At 44.5% G+C, this 13928-nt stretch overlaps 1 protein-coding gene across 1 annotated transcript; it reads left to right on the top strand.

Moving 5' to 3' along the window:
• The first annotated feature begins 350 nt into the window (after positions 1-350).
• Positions 351-12334, top strand: LOC148032977 (transmembrane 50A-like protein). The gene is made up of 4 exons (XM_087683676.1): positions 351-659; positions 829-922; positions 11576-11728; positions 11841-12334. The coding sequence occupies exons 1-4, from the start codon at positions 527-529 to the stop codon at positions 11878-11880; spliced, it is 420 nt and encodes a 139-aa protein (XP_087539802.1). The 5' UTR covers positions 351-526; the 3' UTR covers positions 11881-12334.
• Positions 12335-13928: the final 1594 nt, after the last annotated feature.

The raw sequence follows: 13928 nt of genomic DNA, 5'->3' as shown, positions 1-13928 counted from the left end.
CAATTATAGCTCAAATTCTCATTCTTGTCTTAGAAATGTCTAAGGATGTTAGAACAATGGCATTCGGATCCTCCATATTCCCTCGTAGGTATCTGATTATGCCCAACATTGATTGAGAGTGGGAGAGGGGGTGCAGCTACCAGAAGCATAGCATCATCCGTAAGGTAATGGTGGCTAAGTTGTAGAAAATCAACGATACAATATTACAAGAATATGGCTAAGTTGGGATACATATTGCGTCATGGTATTAGGGGCATTGCTTTACCCATCTCCACCTTAAGAGGGGTTGATTGGTGTAGAAGAGAACAAAAGCTTGTGCCATATATATATTTGCTATGTAGCGGCAACGACGGCTATCCTTGTCAAACGTGGTCTTTTGTATGTCTTTGTAAAAGGCTACAAGGCGAGACAGAGAGAGGAGCAACAATACGTCGCGTTATTAGGCTAAGTGTCAACTCATCGCGTCGATACCCTTTTGCCCTGCAATCCGTGAGTACAGAAGGAGAAAGAAGAAGCAGAAGCGGCCATGGAATGGTCGGAGCTCTGGAGCATCTTCGGACCGGGTCTTGCAGGGGCCTTCTTCGGAGCCGGATGGTGGTTCTGGGTGGATGCCGTCGCCTGCAGCTCCTCCACCGTCTCCTTCGTGCATTATCTCCCAGGTCACCGTCTCCTTCTTTCTCTCCCTTTCTCTCTCTCTCTCTATGCCATCGTCATCAGCTTCCTGGATCGGGATTTCATGTATCGTCAGCTTTCTTTGGATCATCTCAGATTGCATCACGTTTCGTCTGTGGATTGAGCTTGAAGCTATCCCTTTCTTCTTGCTTGCAGGGATTTTCGCATCCTTTGCAGCTCTGATGTTCAATTGTGTCAAGAGGGATGAGATTCAAGATTATTCACCATTCGATGATGGAGAAGGTTGCAGGTAGTACTGTTAAGGCCTAATTACGAGCGAAGCAAACATCTTATTACGCGTGGAATTTCTAGGGACAAAGTATGACCTTCTTATTGTCTTCCAACAGTGCACAGCGCTCATGCATAAATTTATGTTGTACTTGCACATGCGCTCGAGGAGAGTTGTGGTAAAATCAGAAATTTCATCAACCCTCTTTGCAAGTAGTTTCAGAGCCAAGTAGGAGAAAAATAAGAATTTTTGTAAACCCTCTTTTCAAATAGTTTCAGAGCCAAGCATGAGAAGATACAGTAGCGATGTGGACATTCAGACATACGACACTGAAAAGTCAATGTTTGAACCTTCCACACAGGCAGTATCTTTTGTGTAGTGAGCATCAGGGCATGCTCGCTGGCAATCAACAACAACAATTTTTATCCAGTCCTGAAGCTCCAAGTGCACTGAAATAGTGATTCACTAGATTGACCAAAACAATAGTCTTTCGGGCTTTGAAAGTAGCAGGCTGATTGTACAGTTTTGTTACTGTGACTTGCATGCTAAAGCACTTCCTCCTTCAGTATTGTATTCTTGTTACAAGATCATATTTTTCTGTAGTTTCCATACTTGTACTTCTGTCATGCAAGTTTTGCCTGTCACTCTTTTTAGAGGTAGTAAGACATTTTGCTCCAGCAGACAACACTTCCATTTGATCCAGATCACACATCCTCTAACAAGGGTAACTGGCATGTCATGCCCCAGCTAAGTACACATGTGCATCTGCAAGTGAATCACATCTCCCTTATTCACAAACTGCACAATGCAGCCTGATTCTTGCACATGCATTGATCAGCACTATACCTGCCTGGTTACTCAACCATGACCATGGTTATAGGATGCAGACCTCCTCATGAAGATTTATGTCTGTTTAGTCTTTCATAGAGATGGAAGATATGGTGAAGAAGCATCAGTATTTGGGTCCATCTATTACTCACTTTTTGATAGTTTGGCCTAATGGCATAACACCCCTGCTTTTCGACACCTTAATTACAGCCATGGGATGTGTCCAATCATCAAAGGTAGCAAAATGCCTCAATTTGGAGATCCATTTTTCCCTATGCCTAACTGCCTATGGTTGGGCTTAGATGGATCTGTATGTGACATTGAGTCAAGTCCCAACTATGAAAATAAAAGTACTTGGAAATGAAGATCTCCACCCACGTTGATTGAGAAGTTGGATAAGTTGAGCAAATAAAACTCAGCCAAGTTGAAAGTGTAGTAGCTGACTCTATAAGAGGATGAGCTAGCCATATGGGTTTGGGCTCTGCATGGCAGTAACAACAAATCTACCCAAAGTTGCTGCACCTAAAGAAGAGGAAGGTCAAGATATACAAGAGAAATAGACTCAAAGATGTTGACAAAGGCACAGGTATGGGCATGGTGGCTTTGGCTGATGGGCACTAGCTCTCAGGCTAGTGAAGCTCTGTAGACAGCCATGACTCGTTCCAACCCATCTTCTACCATGGGCAGGGCTCAACATTTAGCCATCTTGCCACCTAAATGTGATCCATAAGACCATCTTTGGGGCATTGAGAGGATCAATGTGAAGGTCGACATGATTGTCAAGATTGAAAATGTCATTGCAAAGACCACAGAGATAGGGCATTTGGTTGTGGTTTGGATTGTGATTGAGCTCCTTTCTATTAGCGATGCATATTTCATGGGTGTTGGGTTATTTATTGTGCATCTTTATGTTAGAAAAGTGTGGTGCAACAAAGGCATAGAGACACTAGGAATATAGATTGTAATGAACACAAAGAACTGAAAAGAGAACATCAAGAACACTAAATCTCAAAGAGAGTAGACTCGGGAAATGGAATTCATAAACCAAGGCTAAAGAAAAGTACAATGCATGCAGCCCACAGCATCAGTGAGGGCACCAGATCAGGCTGATGATGATGGCAGCACCACCACGGGGGAGAAGGAGTGTCGGAATCTCCAAGAAGACAAGTGATCAAGTGGGGAGGGGGGCTGCCTATAAATAGCCAAATGGGGAACCAGCCCCAAACCCTAAAAATGCCCACAAAAAACAGCAACACATAAACTGACAGAGCTCCTCTGTCTCCTGCCAGACTCTGACAGGAGCTCACAACCAGGAGATGACAGATTGAGAATGAAATAGAGCAGGCTAACACCCCCTCTCAGATCATGGGAGGGTCTGAAGACCTAACAACCGCATGTGATGAAGCAAAGAAGCGTGAGGCAAAGGCTTCGTGAAGAGATTAGCCGCATTGTCCGCCGTGGGACAATAAGCCACCGCCAGCTCCGAATCCACGATCCACTCTCGAACATAGTGGTACTGAACCTCAATGTGCTTCGTGCGAGCATCAAACACCGGGTTCTTCGTTAGAGCAAGGGCACTCTAGTTGTCCACGCATAGTGCCGTAGGTCCTGTCTGGGAAAAGCCAATCTCCACCATCAAGCGATGGAGCCAAATTGCCTCTATAGCAGTTGAACATAAGGCCCGATATTCAGCCTCTGTAGAAGAAAGTGCCACAGTAGGCTGCTTCTTGCTGCTCCAAGAGACAGCACCGAATCCAAGGGTGAAAGCATAACCTGCAGTGGATCGTCTCGAACCCACATCACCTGCCCAATTAGAATCACTCCATCTAGAAAGAGTAATCCCATCTCCATACATGATCCCGTAGGATCGAGTCCCCTGTAAATACCGAAGAACACGTAAGGCTGCCCTCCAGTGATCCTGTGTAGGAGTCTTCATAAAAGAAGACAACAAAGCCACCACAAAAGAGATATCTGGCCGAGTGTGAATAAGCCAGATAAGAGAGCCCACAAGGCACCAGTGACAAGTGGCATCTGTAGTAAGGGGGACTCCAGCTGCCAAAATCTTGGACGCAGGGTTCATGGGGCATGAAATAGGCCGACTCTCGGCCATACCAAACTCCGAAAGAAGCTCGGAGATGTACTTGTGCTGCGAGATAAAAATGCCCTGTACCAACTGATAGATCTCCAGACCAAGAAAGAAGTGAAGGATCCCTAGATCCGTCATGTCAAACTCATGCCGTAGAATAGCCCGAGTATGCTCCACCTGCTGAGTGTCGCTTCCTGTAATAATAAGATCATCGACATACAAGATAAGCAAAACACAAAGAGAACCCACAACCCTAAAGTAGAGGTTGGGGTCATGATGGGAGCGCTGAAAACCACTCTGTAGAAAGAAGTGGTCAATCCGCTGATATCAAGCACGAGGAGCCTGCTTCAGGCCGTAAAGGGCCTTCCGTAGCTTGTAGAAATGATCCTCCTTCCCCTGCACAAGAAAACCAGGAGGCTGTGAAACATAGATCTCCTCCTCAAGGATGCCATTCAGAAAGGCTGACTTGATGTCCATCTGATAAACAGGCCAACGGTGGTGAGCGGCAAGAGCCAAAATAACTCGAATGGTAGACATCCGAGCTGTAGGAGCAAAAGTCTCAAAGTAGTCCAAACTTGCTCTCTGTGCAAAACCCTTGGCAACAAGCCGAGCTTTATACTTGTCCAAGGAGCCATCTGCAAGATACTTGGTCTTAAAGACCCATTTCACACCTATCACCTTCCGTTTCGTGGAACGCGGTACAAGCTCCCAAGTATGGTTCCGCTCGATGGAATCGAGCTTTGCCTGCATAGCCTGTCTCCAAATATCCTGTGCAATAGCCTCCTCCACTGTGGAAGGCTCGGAATCTTGAAGAATCTGAGACATAAGAGCATAGTTCACATAGAGTAAACTATCCTGCTGGGCCTGTAAACGGGCTGATCTGCGTGGACCTGTAGAAGAAGCAGGAAAGTGAGTAACACCTGAATCCTGCATAAGCCGGCGATACCACAAAGGAATCCTAAGAGACTCCTCCTGCTGCGAGGGAGACCGAGTAGTCTCCAGAACCTATAAAGCACCTGTTTTTGAGAGAGACTCCCCCTCACCAAGTGAAGGTAGATCCTCCTCATCTGAAGAAGGCTCCCCATTGGATGGCGGTGGATCCCTAGAAGACTCTTGAGGGGAGACTGAAGGGGTGGAAGAACTCGAAGAAGAGGAGTCCTATCCGCCAAAGGGGGAGGGGAAGCCGAAGTAGAAGGAGGAATGGGAGGGGGAGAAGTCGATGAAGAAGGAGGGGTGAGGTATCCTGGAAGGAAGAGAAGGGAGAGAAGGTGGGGGGGGGGGGGGGGGGGGGTCCGTCGATGTTGAAGAAGCACCTGTAATAGAACCATCAAGTGGATCATCGGAGGCCGAAGCCTCATCAAAGATCACATCCGTGCTTACCTCAATCTTCCGTGTCATCGGGTCGTAGAGCTGATATCCCTTCGTGGTCGTGCTATAGCCCAGGAAGATAAGTTGTCGCGACTTAGAGTTGAGCTTCGTCTTCCTCTTCGTCTTGGCCACATGGACAAAAGCATCATATCCAAAGATGCGAAAGTGGGACACGGAAGGCTTCCTCCCAAAGAAAGCCTCAAAGGGAGTCATGTCCTATAATGCCGAAGTCGGAGAGTGGTTGCAAATATGCACCGCTGTAGCCACCGCCTCACCCCAAAGGAAATGAGGAAGACTCCTATGCTCTAGCATAGATCGGGCCATCTCCACCATGGTCCAATTCGCACGCTCCACCACACCATTCTCAGATGGTGTGTTCGGATAGGAATACTTTACCCGAATCCCGTGATCCCTGCAAAACTGAGAGAAAAGGTGAAAAGTAAACTCGCCACCGTGATCAGCTCGAACACCATGAACTTTGGAAGTTGTTTGTCTCCACAAACACCTTCCACTCGCAGAAATAGGAGTACGCCTCGCTTTTGTACTCCAAGAAATAAGGCCACACATAACGACTGAAGTCGTCCACAATCAGCATCAAATACTTGGCCTTCCCAAGGGAGGCCGTGCCCATAGGTCCGCAAAGGTCGGTGTGAACCAACTCAAGCGGAGAAGTAGCCCTTCTAGAAGCAACCTGTGGGTGAGGCTGCCGATGCTGGTTGCCCCTCAAGCAGCTAGGGCACAAAGTGTGAAGAGGAGGGAAATTTGGAAGTCCCTCCATCATCTTCCTCTGAGGAGCCCGCCGAATAGAATCAAGGTTTAAATGACCATAACGAGCATGCCAAAGCAGCCCAAGCTCGTGGGAAGCCCTCGCAGCCAAGGCTGTGAGCTTATAAAGCCCACCCTCCTGTGGACCTATCCAAAGAACATCACCTGTAGAAGCATCCTCCACTGTGACTGCATCATGTGTAAAAATGACTCCGGTACCTAGCTGAGTAAGACCATGCACAGACAATAGGTTAAAGCCCAAATTAGGTACATAAAGAACTTGGGCGGAAGAAGACAACCTGTCAGAAAACATAGGTAGAGTCCCCACGCCTCGAACAGGAACTGTAGAGTTGTCACCAATGGTGACAGTGCCCCCTTTGGAACGAAGATCCTAAAGCCAATCTTGTCTAAAGGTCATATGAGAAGATGCTCCGCTGTCCACGAGCCAGGGCTTCTCCTGAGTGGTAGAAGCTAGGGCTGTATCCTCCTCAACAAAGACATGCACAAACGCAGACTCTGTCGTGGCTGGGGCCGCCTTCGAGTCCTTCTCCTTGGGCTTCAAATGGGGATACTTCTACCAACACTTCTCCTCGGGATGAGTGCCCTTCCCACAGTGTGGGCACTTGGGCTTCTTCTCCTTCGCATCCTTCTTGTCCTCCTCCTTCTTGTCCTTGGCCTTCTCCTTCTGCTGCTGCTTCTTCTTGCCGCCACTTGTACCTGCAGTAAAAGCCTTGGTGGAGCCACTGGCTCCCACCTCTCTGAGTCGCTCGTCATACTCCAAGACAAGCGGGGAAAGTTCCTCCCATAGGAGTTTCTCGCGGGTCCTCGAGGTGATGAGGCTGGTGTAGAAGACATCATATCGGGGTGATGGCAGCTGAGTCAAGAGAATCATCGCCATATCCTCGGACGATATCACACGACCAAGAGAGGCTAGCTCGCCTCGCATTTGCTCCATCTTCGTGATGTGCTCCTTCAGAGAAGAAGAATCATCAAGACTGAGCATCTGCAACTTCTTCTCCAAAGAAATCTTGTGGGCAAACGTCTTATGCTGATACAAAGATGCAAGCTTCTGCCACACTTTCGCCGTGGTCTTTAACCTATGAACATGTACAAGAACCGAGTCATGAAGACTCATAAAAAGAAAGGAACGGGCTCGAGAGTTGAGCCTATCCCACAAGGCTGCACGGTCCATAGAGGCTCCATCTGACGAATCCACGGGGGGACGGTCGATGGGTGAAGAAACAAGCTTCCATAGATCGAATGTATCGAGGATGCACTCCACCTTGCACGACCAGAGGGAGTAGTTGGAACCATCCAACTTATCTTCCTTCGGAAAGGAAGGGAGAATAGGCACCTGTATAGAGGGAATCAAGGAAGGCATCCGGACATCGGAAGCAGTCTTCACGGATGGAACCTTCACGGTAGATGGAACCCTCTGAGATGCATGGGCTGAAGAGGGACGAGTGCGAGGAGTCTCCTCCTGTCGTCAAAACGGATGATAATCCCGTCTCCGCTGAGAGGAATGATGAGAGAGGAGCTCATCCTCTGAGTCATCAAAGCTTGAAAACTGGTAAGACATTTTCGATATCTGCAAACACCAAAACACAACAAGGGAAGGTTGCCGGTGCCGAAACACAAACACCAGAAGCTCCTGAGCTGGCCGCCTTGCACAGAACGCAAGGATGATGTCAAATGCAAGTGCTAACGATGCAATCACCATAGAAAAACAACCTCCTACCTAAAACGCAAGTAGAAATGAGGTCGCCAGCTTGGAGGAGTGCCGCTAGAGGTTGAACACAGCCACAGAAGCTGAAAACGCAGCTTGACGGAGTGTCGCCTAGCTAGAGGAGGGCCACCCAGGCTGAAAACACAAATTTGGGGATGACGCCAGCAGCAAACGCAAGTAGGTTGACACCAAAACAGGCCGCCTTGATCAAGGAGATGGTGCAGAAGGTGACGCCTCAGCTGTTGGAGACGTCTTGACCAGCAAATGCAAGGTTGTGGGTGTTCTCCCGCGTAGATCTCAGCTCCGTGTACTCTCCTTTGGCTCTGATACCATGTGAGAGTGGGCTGCGGAAGGAGGAATACGAACACGGAGCGAGAGAGAGAGAGAAAGCAGAAAATAAGGAAGAGAAATCTGCACTGACTGAAATAAATGCTGAATACAAATGGGAAGGCGGAAGGAGACTGATCAGTCCTTGCACGCAGCCCATAGCGTCAGTGAGGGCACCAGATCAAGCTGATGACGATGGCAGCACCACCACGGGGGAGGAGGAGTGTCGGAATCTGCAAGAAGACGAGTGATCAAGTGGGGAGGGGAGCTGCCTATAAATAGCCAAATGGGGAACCAGCCCCAAACCCTAAAAATGCCCACAAAAAACAGCAACACATAAACTGACAGAGCTCCTTTGTCTCCTACCAGACTCTGACAGGAGCTCACAACCAGGAGATGATAGACTGAGAATGAAATAGAGCAGGCTAACAATTAGAGCCTTCTTCTATCTCTACTTTGTCACCCAAATTACCACCGAGTCGATGTTTCTACACATTTATCAGGTAGAGGAGCCTTTTCCGATTGTCTCACTTTTTGAACGGCCTTGGCTCCTTGACAGTAGTGTGTTGAGTCATATGACTCCTCAATGTAATTTGTTACAAGATCTCTATCTGGGTCAAAGGGTATTGTCAGTACTCGTGACATCTCTTTGGTGCCTATTAGTGGTGTTGGCACCTTGCCTCTATTCTTTGACCATCCATCAAGCTCCATTGCCCTTTTGTGGCCTTTCGTTTGATCAAATTTTTATATAGAGAGGGGGTCTTGCTCCTTGGCTGGCTTTCTTCATCAATGCACTTTATCAGCATTGGCACTCTTCCTACCACCCTTGGATCCGCATCTCGTTTGGCCTTCTGCCCCATCAAGGATCTAAGAGGGGATATTAGTAGTCATGTGTGTCTTGTGTGGTCATCTCCTACCTATGAGCCTTAGTGTGAATCAGATGAAGACATTAGGAGTTCTAACATTGTCTTTCTCTATTATTTTATGTGTTTTAGACACTCAAGATGGAGGGCACATTAGTGCATTTCTTGTTGTGCACTTTTGGTTGTTTTGGATGCCCTATTTTGGGCTGGGCCACTTTATTACTAGTTGTGGCCCCAATTTGCCTATATATAGGTGGCGCGTCCTTCCACTCCTATTATCCATCATTGATTCTCCATGTGATCAACCAGCCCTCCTCATTCTCTCATCCCCCTACTACCGCTTCGCTCCCACACTGATGCATAGAGCTACATGTTGGGGCTAACGGTTGCAGCCTTGTATCTTTAGCAATTGCGGTCACATTGTTTCTTCTCTCTCCTACATTCTCTCTTTGCCACCTCTTGTGTATTCACTTTCCTCTTTCAGTTGTGCACTCTTAGAGAAGGAAGGAGACATGAACTCAAAAGCTGAAGAACCTCCATATATAGCTGAAGCAATGAATAAGATACAAGAGGGCAGTCTTGAGTGAGTGTGAGATGCATGTGACGGAGGGCATTACTGAGAGGGGAATCAAAATGCAAGAAATAGAGAGCACTAGGGTTCTATATGTAGAAGCCCTAAGTGCGGATTAAGATGTGTGGGCAGTCTGAGAGTGTCTAACCCTAACCATGATACAATTGGCCACAATGGAACAGAATGACCAAATTGGACAATAGATTTCAAAGCTCTATTATGTTCCCCATTGTCAATGATATAGGGCTTATAATGAAGAGATGACATGCGACATGCATTGCTGACATGGGGTAAACTCTCAATATTGTGTGCCTTGATATGGAGATGGACACATACTCTCAAGACTTTGATATGCCTTCCATAAGACCACACTAATGAAACATTGATGTCATTGCTATTTCCTTTACTTGCTTGAGAGAAGAAAGGTGATAATACCCCTTAATTTGTATGCACAGAAGGAATAAATTGTATCTTGGAAGTCTAGAGTGCACCTCAAACAACATACCACCTTTGGGTATAGATGCTGGACTATGTGTCAAGCATGTTTGCAAGCCTACCACTATGCCCATCTATATTGATCTCTGCTACTATGCCTGCAATCGAAAATCTCAACAACCATGTTGTGCACCTTTATGGCTATGTGAATACCTATGGAAACCACTTGCTTGGGTCCAAGACATCTAATGTGATCTTAGTTGACCTACCCAACTACAAACCTTGCCAAATGGAGCCTGCACCAAGTCAATCAGTGCCTACCTTTGCCAATGTTATATGCCAAGATATTGCAAACTGGAAGATATTGTCAAAAGGGCTCCAAGAAACATCCTTGATCCAAAGTAGTAGCCATGGAAAAATCTTGGGAAAATACACCTAGATGCAGAAGTAGATAAGTGGAGCTCAAGAAGATGTGATAGCTTGTACTTGATCACGAAAAGATATCTGGAAAGAAGCTCCCAAAGCAAACTATTGCAAGTCCTCAAACCAAAACATGTATTTGGTTCTTTGAATCTCAACAACATAGCAAGAGGAAAAAGTTTCCATATTACAGGGATAATTAAGTTGAGTTGCATTTGTATAGCCCAAGAAAGTAAGCCACAAAACTTCTAGTACTAAAGAAGGAATGGCTAATTTCCTTTGTAACGTGATTGGTCTATTATATGGTCTTTTGGGTCTATCTTCAGTGATGAGCGATACTCCATGGTTTTTCACATCCTTGAGCTCTCTCTCTTTGACCAATCCATCAAATGCAAGTGTTGACATGCTTGTCTTCATACACAGCTGGAGTTCATACCTTTCCTTGAGCCATTGGCTAGTGGAGGCTCTAGTTGGTGGCACTTGCTGAGATTGGTTTGAGCCTCTTCTTCAAGAGAGGCAAGTCCCAAAAGGGGATACAAGAATGCTGGTTGGGAGATCTTATTGAGGTTTGGTCTTATGGATTACACTTCAAAGGGAGAGGTGGATTTGTGTTTACCCTTGCGGAGTCAGCCACTGCATTCTCATCTAGTTGAGTTTCCTTCTCGATTGTGGGTGGAGATCTTTGCTTTCAGGTACTTCAGTTTTCAAAGTTGGGCTTTGACTCTACTAGTAATCTTTGCTTGACAATGTTCGACTTTCATTGGAGATAATTGTTGATGCCTGATTGGGAGAGCTCCGCCATAGGTCAAAAAGTATACAAGGGTGAGTTATTCCAGCTCACAGCCCTTGCATTGACAATGTTCGACTTTCATTGGAGATAATTGTTGATGCCTGATTGGGAGAGCTCCGCCATAGGTCAAAAAGTATACAAGGGTGAGTTATTCCAGCTCACAGCCCTTGCATGTTAGTGCAAGCATATTTTCCAAGGTTAAAGTCTCACAGACTTGTGAGGTAAGCAAACAAGAAAAAATATATATTATACCCTGATTATTGAGACCTAAAATTTGTAGGAGCACTTGAAAATTCCAAAAAATTACCAAATTCAATATATTATCACAAGAATATTTGTAGAAGTCAACATGGTTACAAGCTAGGCACCTTTTAACAAGGATATGTGCTGTTGTGCTTTTCCATATCAAGGACCTAACTGTATCAATTCGGTTGTTTACTCATAGAATCAAATATCACTTTGTCATATGACTCTTTACCATCTTATTTTGTGCAGATCAAGAACCTGGCTGTTTCTTGCATATGTGATTGCCTTTGTGTCACTGGCTGGTGCTGTGGGCCTGCTGATTCAAGATGCGTTAGTAGACAGTGCTGCTTCTGCATGGACAGGAGTTGCTGGTGTCCTGCAATGTGTTTTTGTTCTAGGAAGGCATGAAACTTCTTACATTCTTCTGCCATAAAAGCTCAACATCTTAGCTGTGTATGATGCAATATTCATGATAAGATCCACGTATTTACTTCCTCCTGTTTACTATGTGCAGTGGGCTAATTTATTGGACATCTCGAACTGGAGAATATTAAATCAAAATAGAAGTTCAACAAGCAACGGCTGGATTTGTAGTCCACTGCAACTTTTTAGCTGTCATGTTTGACCTAAATGAGGGTGTTGTTCTAATGGACAGTTTTTGAGCCTCAGCCACACATTGGAATCAACACACTAGATACAGGCACAGGCCATACAAATATTTTGACAGTCTTCTCTTTGCTTTGAGATTTGTGTGATTGCTGCAGGAGTTGATGTTAATATTAGTCTTTTGCAGAGCGCTGCTATTGATGAAACAATGTACTATATTCTTGTATACTTGATAATACCTTAAGCACACAGATTGTGCTGGTACAATCTCAAATCATTCATGCTGGGACTTTAGTGTCCTACTGGCTCTGCTTTCTTCTAGCAGTAAGTACACATTTTGTATTGTACTGCTCACTGCATGCATGCTGTGCGTAGCAAAAACCCTTCTTTGATTTGGCATTATCCTCTGAAAATCACCTTCCTAAGTCTACTGTTAAGTAATGTTGCAGGCTTCTAATCTGCTTTGGTTCACATTTCCTCATATTTACTTCTCCATTGTAAAATTCTCCTGTTTTCATGAGTTTCATCAATGATAAATGTACATGTACTGCAATGGATGAATGGTTTCCTGTCACAACGATAAGTTATAATGATAATAATACAGGGAGGATTCTGTTTAACTAAGGATAGCAGCTAATTGTTGGAAGTGGATTTCATTTAGGCAGTCTGCCTCTTGTTTTTCTGTTTCGTTGTGGCATGCTGTTTGAGGGAGAGGTTGAGGTTTTGTAGTACTTGACAAACCATATTCTCGCATTCCAAATGGTATAAGTGGTTCCACTTCAGGACATCTTTCTTTGCTGTAGCAGCTCTAGAATGTATATTATTGGTTGTACACACAGGGGAAAGTAGTCGACATAAACTAGATGTCAAGTGCCATTCTTTGTTGGTCCAAGCAACTATAGTAGATACTTGATGGTACATTTATTATTGATAGGATTAAATTACTGGCAAAAGTGCAAGTGCATGATAAAAGAATATCTATCAAATGTAAGGTTCTCTTTAAAAAATCCTCTTGCTGTGTATGTACTTGAGAAGTAAGGTTCTTCAATGTTGATTGTTCAAAACACCATCGGATAAAATTCTCTCAAACAATTTTAATGTTAATGTACTTCTGAAGTGTATGTGGGAAGTAAACTTCAGATTTGATTGTCCAAAATATTATTAAATGAAGATTTTCTCAAACAAGTTGTGTTGCTAATGTGCAGATTTTTGTTTTCATTGTTCAAAACCTTATTAAACAAAGATTCTCCCAAACAATTCTCAATTTGTAAACTTCATTAGTTGGAGTTGTCCAAAACATTGCCAGTGAACTTTGTCTGTGTGTTTTCCTCACAAGGCAGAAAGCACAAAGCACATGTAATTACAATTGAATGTCTCTAAAAACACCCAAGATAACATGAACATGGGGATTTTGATTTTCAGAAGCATTAACAAATGATTCATATCGAAAAGTAAATGAAATCCATCACCTAATGAATGATGATAGGAGATACTAGGCAACCACAATGTCTCAAGGTATCCAAGTTACAATGCAAAAGTGGGAATACTTGCATCAATAAATAAATGATAATGCTACTAACCGATCATATAATGTCATGAGTTAATAATGTTTATGAAAGCAAAATGCATTCTTGATTGGTTCCTTTTGAAAGAGAGGCACCTAAAGTTTACATATTATCTACATGGGTAATGTGGTGATGTTAGTCATCTCTCTAGGTTCCATGAAAGTTAATGCTACATTCACAAGGTCAAATTTCATAAATTTATTATTATAACCAACATAGCCTCAATTCCATCAAGCATCAAACATTATATTATATTGAATCCAATAAATTTCCTACCCACAAGTTGCCCTAACTTCTCTCGAAGAAAGGTTTGTGCATTCAACAAAGGATCTTTCATGATAGACACCTCCAAATTTGGCTATACATGAGTTGTCAAATCAAACAAAAGCATATTTGAGCATGTATGCCATATACTCCTACTGAGCCACTTT

This window comes from Lygodium microphyllum, chromosome 8, assembly GCF_053477565.2.
Source record: "Lygodium microphyllum isolate KBCC chromosome 8, Lygodium_microphyllum_v1.1.10, whole genome shotgun sequence".
In the NCBI taxonomy this organism is placed as follows: domain Eukaryota; kingdom Viridiplantae; phylum Streptophyta; class Polypodiopsida; order Schizaeales; family Lygodiaceae; genus Lygodium; species Lygodium microphyllum.
This window is presented reverse-complemented; position numbering and strand designations above follow the sequence as displayed.

What these genes read in the sequence shown, in the direction of transcription:
- LOC148032977 (XM_087683676.1), top strand. Translation starts at nt 527, where the DNA reads ATGGAATGGTCGGAGCTCTGGAGCATCTTCGGACCGGGTCTTGCAGGG. An exon ending in CTTCGTGCATTATCTCCCAG is followed by an intron (nt 660 to 828) that starts GTCACCGTCTCC and finishes TCTTGCTTGCAG; the next exon opens with GGATTTTCGCATCCTTTGCA. An exon ending in TGTGTTTTTGTTCTAGGAAG is followed by an intron (nt 11,729 to 11,840) that starts GCATGAAACTTC and finishes TACTATGTGCAG; the next exon opens with TGGGCTAATTTATTGGACAT.